Source organism: the organism of the source record quoted next (assembly GCF_019968985.1).
Source record: "MAG: Porospora cf. gigantea B chromosome Unknown PgB_NODE_724_length_11866_cov_110.976, whole genome shotgun sequence".
Classification (NCBI taxonomy): domain Eukaryota; phylum Apicomplexa; class Conoidasida; order Eugregarinorida; family Porosporidae; genus Porospora; species Porospora cf. gigantea B.
The window spans coordinates 1-11,866 of NW_027179229.1; the positions used below are offsets into that span (position 1 = coordinate 1).

At 52.7% G+C, this 11,866-nt stretch overlaps 6 protein-coding genes across 11 annotated transcripts; 4 read left to right on the forward strand and 2 right to left on the reverse strand.

Moving 5' to 3' along the window:
• Window positions 1-406: 406 nt before the first annotated feature.
• On the reverse strand, window positions 407-1,348 carry KVP17_001953 (uncharacterized protein; the record flags this gene model as incomplete). Its single annotated transcript, XM_068517814.1, has 1 exon — window positions 407-1,348. One exon carries the CDS (start codon window positions 1,346-1,348, stop codon window positions 407-409), a length of 942 nt encoding a protein of 313 aa, XP_068372131.1.
• A 162-nt stretch (window positions 1,349-1,510) lies between these two features.
• Window positions 1,511-6,001, forward strand: KVP17_001954 (uncharacterized protein; the record flags this gene model as incomplete). Of its 5 annotated transcripts, XM_068517815.1 has the most annotated exons (7): window positions 1,511-1,793; window positions 1,822-2,212; window positions 2,239-2,352; window positions 2,382-2,711; window positions 2,738-3,544; window positions 3,574-5,741; window positions 5,769-6,001. In XM_068517815.1, 7 exons carry the CDS (start codon window positions 1,511-1,513, stop codon window positions 5,999-6,001), a joined length of 4,326 nt encoding a protein of 1,441 aa, XP_068372132.1. The 5 variants fall into 5 exon arrangements, with proteins under 5 accessions (XP_068372132.1, XP_068372136.1, XP_068372135.1 ...); XM_068517817.1 differs by lacking the exons at window positions 1,511-1,793; window positions 1,822-2,212; window positions 2,239-2,352; window positions 2,382-2,711 and having other exon boundaries at window positions 2,757-3,544; window positions 3,574-6,001; XM_068517819.1 differs by lacking the exons at window positions 1,822-2,212; window positions 2,239-2,352; window positions 2,382-2,711; ... (1 more) ...; window positions 3,574-5,741; window positions 5,769-6,001 and having other exon boundaries at window positions 1,511-1,804.
• A 572-nt stretch (window positions 6,002-6,573) lies between these two features.
• KVP17_005243 (uncharacterized protein) lies at window positions 6,574-7,417 on the reverse strand (the record flags this gene model as incomplete). The annotated part of the gene is made up of 4 exons (XM_068515049.1): window positions 6,574-6,623; window positions 6,652-6,949; window positions 6,976-7,302; window positions 7,331-7,417. 4 exons carry the CDS (start codon window positions 7,415-7,417, stop codon window positions 6,574-6,576), a joined length of 762 nt encoding a protein of 253 aa, XP_068372141.1.
• Window positions 7,418-8,984: 1,567 nt separating this feature from the next.
• On the forward strand, window positions 8,985-9,284 carry KVP17_001956 (uncharacterized protein; the record flags this gene model as incomplete). The annotated part of the gene is made up of 1 exon (XM_068517821.1): window positions 8,985-9,284. The coding sequence occupies one exon, from the start codon at window positions 8,985-8,987 to the stop codon at window positions 9,282-9,284; it is 300 nt and encodes a 99-aa protein (XP_068372138.1).
• Window positions 9,285-9,417: 133 nt separating this feature from the next.
• On the forward strand, window positions 9,418-10,834 carry KVP17_001957 (uncharacterized protein; the record flags this gene model as incomplete). Of its 2 annotated transcripts, XM_068517822.1 has the most annotated exons (2): window positions 9,418-10,631; window positions 10,672-10,834. In XM_068517822.1, 2 exons carry the CDS (start codon window positions 9,418-9,420, stop codon window positions 10,832-10,834), a joined length of 1,377 nt encoding a protein of 458 aa, XP_068372139.1. The 2 variants fall into 2 exon arrangements, with proteins under 2 accessions (XP_068372139.1, XP_068372140.1); XM_068517823.1 differs by lacking the exon at window positions 10,672-10,834 and having other exon boundaries at window positions 9,418-10,635.
• A 112-nt stretch (window positions 10,835-10,946) lies between these two features.
• On the forward strand, window positions 10,947-11,420 carry KVP17_001955 (uncharacterized protein; the record flags this gene model as incomplete). Its single annotated transcript, XM_068517820.1, has 1 exon — window positions 10,947-11,420. One exon carries the CDS (start codon window positions 10,947-10,949, stop codon window positions 11,418-11,420), a length of 474 nt encoding a protein of 157 aa, XP_068372137.1.
• Between the last annotated feature and the right edge of the window lie 446 nt (window positions 11,421-11,866).

Here is an 11,866-nt window from a genome sequence, read left to right on the forward strand (position 1 = left end):
GTCTAGAGCGGTGGAACGCACGCTGTGCGGTGTGTCGCGCTCCTTGGTCATCTGAAAGCGAGGACGAGGACGAGGACGAGAGGGGCGAAGCTTGCCGGGTCAGCTAAGGCGGTTTCATCTGTTCCATGTGTAAATATCTTCAATGATACATCCCACGAATTGAAAAATGAAAAGAAACAACTTGAGGAGGGGGGAATCAAGCAGCGCAGAGCGCCTTCAAAAAGTCTTCAGTGAAGGTTGAGGTCCAAATACGGTTGATGGTAAAAGACGACCATCAGAACCGTCCTCCCATTCTACTAGTGGACGCCATCTCGATCGGAACAGGTTAACGTGGGGCCGTATACGTCTGCATTACACGTATGGCATTAACAGCCGTTGGAGTTGGGGTTGGGGGTTTGAAAACCAGTTAAGGGATACTTGCTTCATGTAAACACAGCGCAATCAGTCTTCGCTGGTCTTCAACGTCATCCTGGCCGTAGTCAAAAGCAGGGGGATGTCTTTCATCGAACCTACCATCAGATATGTACTCTGCTGCTGCACAGGTGAACACACCACAATCCGAACCATTGTCCTGAGTTGGTGCGTCTACTTCCGCCAACATCCACTCATCGGAATATGCCAAAGGCCGTCCAAGTTTATCCTCGTGCTCGCATTTCAAGTACTCCAGAAGTTTCGAGAAGACCAACCCCCCCTCAGGGCCAGTCATCGAATCCAAATAGTACACGCGTCTATTCCTCATGTCCACGGCAGCACATACCCAGTGGCATTGCTTCACATGCACCGGCACCACCATCCAATCTAAATCGAAGACATCAATGCCTTTCCGAGTCGACCACCTCGCAACGGCCTGATAATCACCTGATTTGCGCCAATCGCTTCCACATAGCTTTGGGAAAAAGAACGAGTTCCAGCAGTAGACTGACGGAGGCAAAAACGTGCCAGGTTCATTAGAGGGAGCGGAATCAGGGTCCACATCCATCACCTTGTTTTGTGAAGTCTGACTCTTGGAGAAGGCCTCTCGGTGGCGAGCGTTACGCTCATTAAGCAGCTGCATGTAGGCGTTGATGACCTCGTCGTTAAGCCAGGTCCCAGGTTGTAACGTGCGCATGTCTGTAGGGGGAAGAGGAAGGTCCCCTTCCCCTGCCCGAATTCGATCTGCTGCCACACGCCAATCGTCATCGGAAGGGCATCTTTTTGGCCTAGCAGGTCGCCTGAGCCCACACTCAACCATCTCAACTGCCTCCGCGGCCGCTCGGGACTCCGCTTCCTCCTGTGCTGCCCGCGTAGGTAACGGGTCTTCGACAGGCGAGGGGCTTCCTAACAGCCTCAGATACTCTAAAAGCCACATGAGCGTTATATTAGGATTTGATGCCTACCTGACAAATTCAAACTTGGCTGCGAGGTCACGGCAACACAGCGAACGTTGAACATCAAAAATCGACAATAACGCTCTGTAAGAAGCGTGCCTCATCTAACGTGTTCGTGACTGGATCTGGCTGTGATATTCAGAATGCTGTTTTCGGTGATCCTTTTTGGCGTGGCTGTCGTTGCCAAGTTCGAATTCTCAGATCAGACTCAGCGAACGGACAATCCCAACCTCGTTCCCTTCGTCAGTTGCAAGACCGACAGCGTGTTGCCTTTCACACGGGGAAGTGTCAACTACTTGTCATCGAACTGCATTACTAGAGGGTCCCTATACTGGTCATCACAGCCAGTGACGAAAGGGGAGCCGGTGACATTAACCGCGTCTCTTGAAAGGCCCCGGGATGTTAAGGGGTTACGATTCGAATGGGGTGAGGGTTAATGTGTGCATCCAACTAGTCTCTCCTCCTGAATTGATATCAGTGGAGGTTGCAAACTCTGCAACAACATTTGAACCTGTCAAGGAGGCAGATATGTGGGAGCCTGTTGGATCAAAGGGGGAGCACGTCCAGAAGTACGACTTTGGCGGATCAAAAAGAATCTTTGGAGTTCGAATTCGCATGAAAACGGCTGCAGACGACCCTTCCAAGGTAGCCCTCAGATTCGTAGCAGCCATTGGGGCTCCGTTTCCCATCGTGCAGTTGGTCTCTGGAATCCAATCTCCCCAGGATGAGCTTTGTGTGCAACCACCTGCGATTGTAGGGCCAGGCGTGCCACTGCAGGTCTACAGCTGTGCTCATGGCATCGCAGCAGGGAACAACCAGGAGGTTTTCAGGTTCCAAGAAGATCAGTGAGGGCCGGGTCCTGCTCAAACAGCTCCCTTCTCCATGTTGGCTCAAAGTTATGTGTCCTGGTTAAGGAGGAAGATGATACCAAGGCGGTGGTTCTTGAGTCCTGTGACGGGCGTCAATGGCACATCAACGCTATGAAGTGAGCATCGTCAGCTGATTGAGATGCAGTCAGCTTCAGACGGATATGAAAGGGATCAAACGGTGTCTCACGTTTTTAGGAGACAAGCCAGGATTCACTCCTACACCCTTCTCTCCATCGACCAACTATCCACGGCCTGAGAAAGACGGAGAGCATGGACCTGACAAGGTCAACGATGGTGACAAGGCGACCTATTGGGCTTCCCAGGGGTTCGACATGAAATTGAAGACGCCTGTGGTTTTCTTCGACATCAGCTTCGAGGCTCCAGAGACTCTTGAGCGTTTGGAAATTGACTGGGAATTTCCTCCCTTGTCCTACAGCGTACAGAGTCGAGTGACAGGAGCGTTTTCGCAAGTCAGGTGAGACTCTAGTGATCCAATCACAGAAACGTCCCAGTGAACTCCATGAACTCCACGCGTCTTGACTTGAACGTTCGAGCTAAAGACATCAGACTGGCCTTGCTGAAGCCCCACCCAGAGTACGCAGTCTCCACCGCCACCATAAGTCAACCACCGCAGCGACTATTCGGAATACGAGAACTCCGAGTCTTAAAGTCCGGTTTCCGTGGTGTTCTGGGTCACTGTGATGAAATCACAGAGGACCTCAGAGATCGTGTTCTACCGGAGATCATACAGGAGAAGCCGTCTACCTCTGGCCATCTGCTAGCGGTGGAGAGCTCCAAGATGGCCAAGGGCATGGGCAAGTTGAGCTCTCGAATGGCAATGGACCCTTCAGGGATGGAAGCGTGCCTCGACTCCACCCGCCGACGCCTGGACCAGCTCAAGACCTTCTCAGGGAACGCTCGGGTCTACGAATCCTTTTTGGCGACGTTCTTCAGGCGATTCCCGCTTCTGAAGAGAGCGAAGGAGTACTCGACTCTGCCTCCGACCTGCGAGGACATCGACAAAGGGGTTACCGGCTACTATGACATTGCTCCCGTATGTTCTCCTGAAGCTGCAACTGTCCGGGCCCTCTGTTTGCACTACAAGGCCCTACCTCCCAAATTCCCATCCGAGACCTCGTGTCTTCCCAAGAGTGACGTAGATGTGGATCCTTATCGATGGGGTCTCCACAAAGACCCCACAAAGCTGGATAAGGGAACGAAGGAGGCTCCTTTGCCGGAGCCTGTAGCAAGCTCCGTGCTTTTCATTCCCGTTACGAAGCAGGTTCACAAGACTCTTCTGTCCATGAAGTGAGACCGTCGGACCTTCTATCACGCAGTCTATCGTGGCCACCTCAGAAGTATGCTCGCGGCGTCTGCGCTCTGAGAGGCCTCAGTCCCTTTGTTCCCCGCTCGTCACAAGCTCTAGAGACCGTCCGTGACGGACTGCTGCAGGTGGGACATCTAGCGTCTGGCGTTTCCTCCATCCCCATTTTGGTAGGGAACGGCGAGATCTACACTGATTTGAATGGCAAGGGGGTTAACTACTTGCAGAACGAGCACTTCGACTACATCGGACATCTACCTGCAGGCCCCTCCACATCGGTGGTCGTGTACTTGGATGAGTTTTCCCTCCAACGGGCTGAGTTGGCAAGGAGCGTTGACCCTCTCTTTTCTCTGGTCGTGTGCGAAATTCCGCCGCTGACGTCAGGCGCAAACCTTTCCACAATTGGTTGTGAAACCAACATCCGCTACTCTAGTCTCTTCCAAGGCCCAATTGGATCCGAGGTGAACGTACGGTGCCCAACAGACTGCCCTCCGCCGTTTCACCCCGTTACTGGTGGGGATTCGATCTTCCGTGACGATTCCCCTGTTTGTACTGCAGCGGTCTTCGAGGGTTTGTTGCCAAAGACCAAAGTCTTAAAGGTCACCATTCTCGCTGGTCAGTCTGCCTACCCCTCTCAGTTTCGAAATGGAGTCAAGACGGAGGCCTACGAGGGCGCGGAATGGGACCGCTCTTTCAAGTTGGCAGCTTACACTCCCCCATGTCCTTCTCCCGAAGACCTCGCTGAGAAGGAAGACCTCGCTGAGAAGAATGACGCTCGTTTCGAGCAGCTCAGCAAAGAAGACCAGAGTTTGCCTGAAGTCCCTGAGCGAAAGTCACTGGAGTCCATCACCAGCACCGTGTCTGAGTCCCTAGTAATGGGCTCCTCTGCTGACCCACGGGGCTTGGACATGTTTCTGCAGGACTCGAAGACAGCGCTGTCGTCTCGTCTAGAAGTCGTGAAGGAAGTTGAAACCAAGCAAAAGGAAGTGGAAGCCTTATCCTCTTCAGTCCTCAAGACCACCCGGGCCCTTTTCGACAAAATGGTACCGTTGGCATCCAAAATGTCCGTGCTCTTTCAAGCCACCGACTTGAAGAAGATCGAATTCCGAGCTCTCCTCTCACGAATCACTGATGGACGAAGACCCCTCAGCTATCCACCATGGCCCACCACAGCACATGTTGGCGACCAAGTACTCCACTGGGCTGCCAAACCACAGGATGTGCGCTGGGAAGTGACTGATGGGCAGCTAGCGCTAACGTCACAGGTCATCGTGGACCAAAGAGGCTTGGAGCAGCCTGTAAGTCCCGCGCCGGTAATCGTCAGAGGGGCGGCGTTGTTGCTGAGGGACCGGGACTATTATAATTTCGAGATGAAGGTGCGTGTGTTCTCTGGATCTGGAGGCTCTTGGGGTATCGGATTTCATATGGCTTCTTTCCGTGACGGCTACGTTGTTGAGTTATCCCAGCGTGCAGGAGGCTACACCCGCCTACTTCGGCTGTCCCGTGGGCTTCGACCTGTAGAACTGTTCATTGATCAAAATGGAGGCTTCGAAATCAACGAAACGGTCGACATCAGTGTCAACTACCACCGGGGACATATCGAGGTATCCACGCCTCTCTCTACTTTCAACGTCTTCGACAACAATTATCCCCGCGGACGTATTATGATAGTCAACGAAGGGACCCAAGGTGGCAAAGTCCTAGCCATTCGCAGCCGTGGTAGTCCATGTTCATCGGGATGTCACCCTGATGCCGATCACGCACCTCTCCCAAAGGCGTGTTCGATTGTGGATACCCTTTCAGGTCAAGCGCTCCGTACGACATACCGTCCTTTTACGAGTCTCTCAGCCAGCATGAAGGCGCTACCTCACTGGGGCCTTGCTGACGTCGGGGGACGACGACAGGTGTTAGTTCAGTTCCGCCAGTCAGGAGAGAGGTACCTCCACCCAGGCGAAGTCACCATCCTTCTGAACCATATACGCTGCGCATCAGGCACAATATCGCTTGATATGCGTCCTGTTGGGACGGGACAAGCAGGAGTCGCTTTGAATATCGTGGAGGGCGATGGCCAAAGGGGGTTCGACACGATAATGGCGTCGCAAAGTAGACTCGCTTACTCCAGGTGGCGAGGGATGCCATGGGCCGTGCAAGAACTGAAAGCCGTAGACCTCCCAAAGAATGGTAGGGCTACCAGCGTACTTATCACAGTCACATCTTACTGGAGAACGATGACGATTCAGCTGACGCCCCCCAAAATTAGAGTGGTTATAGGCGAAACGGACTTGGACGTTGCGGACGTCGGCAGACTTGAAGGGAACGTAGGTCTCATTACACACAACTGCGGTGGATGCGCCTTTGACAAAGTTACACTCGCACCTGCAGATGTGTTGGCAGAGCGAGGAAAACCGAAGAAAGAGGCAGCAAAAATCACAACAAAATGAGTGAGTCTCAAGAAAAAAATCCCCACAACTTTCTACTCGGCTGTAGGAAAGGATGCGCAGACGAGCTAGGGGAGAAAACATTTCAATCAGGTTAAAAAAGGTGATGATGTTAGAACGAATCCTCTTGCTGTCTGAACCGAAGGGGGGAGAGGGGGTAGAACAGTAGAAGGTTGAACTTGAACTGGATGTGGGCTCGCAAACGTAGGTTCGGGTAACCTCACAACAAAAGATGGGGCAGCCTGCACCTCCAAACTCTCTTGCGCGGGGCTCAGGGCCAATGGAGACTTAGAACGCTTGGCTCTCCATAAAAGAATGAATCCGACACTCAAACACAGACTAATGACCACGCCCACCACCCCATACAGGAGCATCTGAGGGCAGGCAGTAGACGTATATGTTCGATGAGCTAGCCATGGGGACCTCAAGTTGGCTTGACCCGAGGGCCAAGCGCCACTGGAGCCTTGCCATCTTCCGGGTACATTTGAAGATATCATCCATTAAACGGATTTTAGTAACAATGATTCCGAGGTTCTGGAACGGTTAAAGAGGCCAACACCGCCCATGACTTTAGACTATTCTAACTCCTTGTCCTCCGACACGAATTGAATGTAGCCCGTCACCGCTGCGTCTATGAACGAGGTCAATCTTACCATTTCGACAAATGGGACAGTTGCTTTTCTTGATTCTGACAGTGGCGGTGCAGGCGGCACAAAGGCACACATGTCGACAAGGAACCACAGCCACGGTTCTGGGATTCTCCAGACAGATGACGCAGCATTTCTCTTGGGAGTCCCCCACTCCGAAAAAATCGTGCATAGCGGTCAGCCTACCGTTGTGCCAAAGCAGCTGCCTGTCGATAGTTACGTTCAGGGGGAAGGCAGCACTCTCAGCGGACTTGAAATCCAGGCCACACAAGGTAAGGTGCTTGATGTCGGACCCAACCGCTGTCTAGGACACCTCTTTCCTGCACTCACCAGTTCAATGACGAAGGCACATGGTATACCAATTGCAGTCACTCGTGATCGTGCATCAGACAATTGCCATCCGTCTGCCAGAGTCACATTCACGTGCTCTCCCTTCTCGGCGGTCGTTGATACAACAACGCACTCGTCCAATCGTGGTCCGGCCAAGGCGTCTGCCAAATCCCAAAGAGCTCCGAAATACACCCGACAGACGACATCGGCGGTAGCTTGCAAAGCGAATGACACGCGGAGGACGTCCCCCTCCTCTCGAACTCGAACAGACTTCCGATGAAGGCTGCAGGGGTTGCGGATGGTGCTTGCGTGGTACGATATGAGCGGCTGTGTTCAGAGGTGCGATCAAACCCACCACCTGGTTCGGTAAAGACACGTTGTACCTGAGGGATATTTCCTGCGGGATTGTTTCGCCTTCCTCAGCGGCCAGCAAATTTCCCATCGAAAAGACACGAATTTGAAGGTATCTCCTCTCCTCTGCTAACGGCGCGGAGCACAGCGTCGTGGTTTTTGCATTTGGTGTGAGGAGTGTTGCGCTACACCATCGAACCTCTTCATCTAACCCACGAATCGCCCAGCATTAACGTTTTTTAATGCGCTACACCATCGAACCTCTTCACGTCGGTCACTACCCTGCCAGGTGAGACCCGAGACCAGCGATGACAGACAATACCCTGCCGGAGCATTCGACGGGACTCGTTTCGTATACATCTTCGGTGGTTTGTCAATCAACCCTGTTGGTGGAGTGTTGTTTCTCGACGATCTTGTTCGCGTAGATTCGCTTACCGGGAACTTTAGTTGTCCGACTTTGCAAACCAAGCCCTCAGGCCGGCACTCCAGTGCCATGACCTTTCACAGGGGCCAACTTTACCTGGTACTTAATCTGAAGCGGTTTCATTCAGTTTGGAGGGTCCTCTATCTCCGCTTTGAACGATATGTGGACCTGGAGCCCTGATTCGGACGTCTGGAGTCGCCTCACGCTCCATATCAGCCCACCCCCTCGCAGTGGGCACTCTGCTGTGCAGGATGGATCCAACTGGTTCATTTTCGGTGGAGCGACTGACATTGGTTTCCTGCGTGACCTATGGGTTTTTCGGTTAGAGCTCGGTGGATGGGAATGCCTTTTCTGCGACCTCGAGTCTCCTTTGACCCACAGATCTACCTCCGGCTTTAACTCACGAGCCCCTTCAGGCAGAAAAGCCGCAGGCATCGCTGTTCGCGATAGGAAGCTATACGTCGTGGGTGGTGAGGGGAGCTCTGGCTTGAATGGGGAGGTTTGGGTGTTCGATATGGCCTCGTTGGTGTGGAGTCTGCTGGGCGTGGGACCTGTCGTACAAGGCTGCCATCTGAGCCTGCACGGTGACCTGCTGCTATGTTTTGGTGGAACAGGACCCGATATGGCACCGTTGACCGTGGGACCGGCGTCTTATGCACACAGACCATCCGAGAATTCCATTTAACCACTAAGCACTGGACAGAGACCGTGCTGGAAGGCCTATCACTGCACAATTTTTCGTTGTTCCCGGAAGTCCCAGGTCTGTGGATAACCATCAAAGGGTCCACTCGTGAAGGCGAGAACACCAGCTTGATGCACCGTCTGAGGTGGGACCCCAAATGTGAACCTGACACGATCACAACTGTTGGCGCCGGCTCCCATCAACTGATAATAGCTGGAGGTGCTCCTGAACGCCCTCGGCGTATGTCCGCGGTCAATCAGCCAGTGACAGCTTTGGATGTACCAATACCAACGAAGAGTCGAAGGCGGAAGAGATCAAAAGAACCCGGTGAACGTCGCAACTGGCGATCATTATTTCGATTCCCAAGAATAGCAGATAGTCGAAGCATTTGATTTCCTCAGCATCCATTGACAAAATCGACAAATGCTTTGGAACTTGCAAAACCCTGTGCCAATCTCCAGTTTGGTGCATACAAGGCCGCACTGGTTCCGTGATCGTTTTTGCGGTTTGGTCATCATCATTCTCGCAACAGTTGTGTGGGTGCTGACTTTGATGGCGTTTCGGAGATACGACCCTAATGAACCTTGTGTTGGCCTACTCCAGCTGCTGGCTAATGACATGCGAAGAGACCTCACACTGCCTGAGATGTGGGATGTCGTGACAACACCGGAGTACTGGCTGATTGGATGGTCAGGACTTGCTCTTCTCGTAATCTACAGGTACCTTCGATGGCTAACGGTGACGAAGTTCTGCACAGTCGAGGCTCCTTTCGCTGCGCTTCCTCATGGCGTCTCTAGCGCAAAAGCTGAAGGGTCCGAAAGCTACCTCCGATTCCCGAATGACGACCCCTAGACACCTTAGCTCGATTAACAGCCCCCCTAAGGCCTTGACTCTCGGCTCCACCCTCTAAACCCCAACCCCTAAATCCTCGACTCTCGGCTCCACCCTCGAAATCGCACCCATAAGCACCCTGCACCCCATTCGCATGGCGTGTCCCCCTGTCCTATCCGAAACGGACCTAGTGTACTTCCGAACAAAACCTTGCCTTCGGCCTGAAATTGACACGCCCGAGAAGAACAGCGAGTATGTCTTTTGTCGATTCGGGTCTAAGTGTCAGTACTCTCACAACAAGGTGTGGAAGCGTAGATGCCCCTACTTCTTGAAGTCTTGGATTCCGGAGCGTAGTCTACGGTACCTACCCCTTTGGTGTCCAGAGGTCTCATTTTGTGTCAGACATCGGAACGGACAGATGAGCAGCGAGTTTAACTCGGCCATGGGAGAAATGGTCGTCCAAGGCGTACACTGCGAGCGTGGAGACAACTGTCCCTTTGCTCACACCTTTGAGGAGGTTATCTACCATCCACTAGCCTACAAACGTCTCCAATGTGAAACCATCAAACGGAAACAAGTGGTTAAGAAGAACTCAAAGGGTTGGAGATACTCAGGACGCATTCACCATGAGCGCTTTTGTCAGGCGTATTATTGCTCGAATGCACACGACCCCAAGGAGTTGCGAGATCCTCAAATCTTCCACATTCCCTTTTGTCCTGGGTGGATTGAGGAGCCGGATCAGATGCCCTTCCTTCCAGGAGTGATTCCTCTGGCGGCAGGGACAGTTCCTTTGGATTACGACAGCATTTTGGAGACCTGCAAAACTTCGACGGCTCCCATAAGAACGTTCGTCGCATGTTTATTGGCCAAGGATTGCTCTGGCGAAGCTCCATTGACAGTGCAACACCCCGCTGCTCTTGACTGGGTCCAGACACTGAGCGCTGCTGGGATTTCGCAAGCCGTTGCCAGTCTATTTGTTGTCGACATCGACAGGGCCGTGGTCGTCTTGAAGCACTTTGCCCCTGAGGGGGTGAAACCTAAGCTGCAGGTTGGCACCTCACCCACAGGACGCCTCCCGGAAGAATCCCTGTCTTTGCACCGTGTAATGCCTGTCACTGTTGGGGAAGGCGTCGTTGTGAGAGCGTTTGGCAAGACCTCAGACGGAGATGACTGGATTTACGGCGTTTGTGTCTCCGGCCCGCATAAGGGAGATGAGGGGTGGCTGCCACTTGCTGTAATCCACCAAACGCCGCCTCACATGATCGAGGACCTCGTTGAGCCTCTCCGATCGGGTGTTCTGAATAAGCGCGGCTCCAGCAGCACCAACATAAGTACCCGGGCAAATCCCAGCTACGAATCTATAGCCCTGTAAGTCTTTAACCTCTCTCTCCTCTTTAACTCTTTCCAGCACCGACTCATTTGACTCCGTACCGTCGGACTCGACAGCGTTACTGGATGAGCAGCTGGACATGCTCCGCTTCCTGCCGCGCTACAATCAGCACAGCAGTAAGATGGTTGACGACTTGATCTCCTCGATCTTGAATGAAGTAGCAGGTGGCGCATCTGAGTGAACTAAATTTATGTGGTAATCAGAACCATTGGGGGGGCGCTAGGTGCTACTACATCTGGCAATGAAAAAGATGCAGTTGGATGAGATGCAGCTGTATATCTATATTTCTGACTATGTCTGAAGAGCTGGAGGCTGCTTTCAAGCGGTATTGCACCGGAGCCAGCCAGACCCCGTCTTCGACAATGTCGTCCAAGGTCCTCACGAAAATGCTTAAAGACAACAAGATATACACCAAGAAATTCACGACGACTGATAGCGATCTGGAGTTTAGCAAAGTGGCAAAGAAGCAGAAGGTGATCGATTTCACAACATTCCTGCAGCTTGTGACGAACCTTGCCGCTAGGAAAGGCGTAGAGAGCGAGGCATTCATCAGTAGCCTGTTGAGTTCCGAGGGACCGCTCTACCAGGCCACCGTCCCCGACAATGTTCGCTTGCATGACGACAAGGCGGGATATACAGGCGTTCATAAGCAAGGAGGACCCTCAACCATCGACCGCAACCCAACACAGAAGTACAACCCGGTTTCTTATAACACAGAACCGTATCCACTACCGGTGCCGGCGCCATTGATATGGCGGATCTCCTAGACAGATCCGCTGCTGATGTTCGTGGCAGGAAGAAAACCTGACAGCTACTTGATGCAGGCGCCTCCTCTGGAGGGCTGCCTAGGCCTCCTCTGGGAGGGACTCACTAGGTGCCTCCTGGGAGGGGCTACTTGATGCGGTGTAGGGGGCACGTTTCGTTAGTGTAGTTGAGTAGTTCTGACCGCCAAAGATCCTTTTAAGATACGGAAGTTATTTAATTTGCACATTTCCAGAAGGCATTGCATTAATTCCACAACTTTGAATGTATATATCGGATCTTCTGGGGATATGATTTAAACACAAAACTAAAAGAAGCAGTTCCATGGTTCTAATGAAGTCGATCATTCCGAGTGTGTTGACACTGGTCGCTGCCAAGAAACCGATGTGCTGGGCAGTGAAGGAGACTGCCTACGGCCTCGACTGGATGCGAGAGGCTACATATCACAACG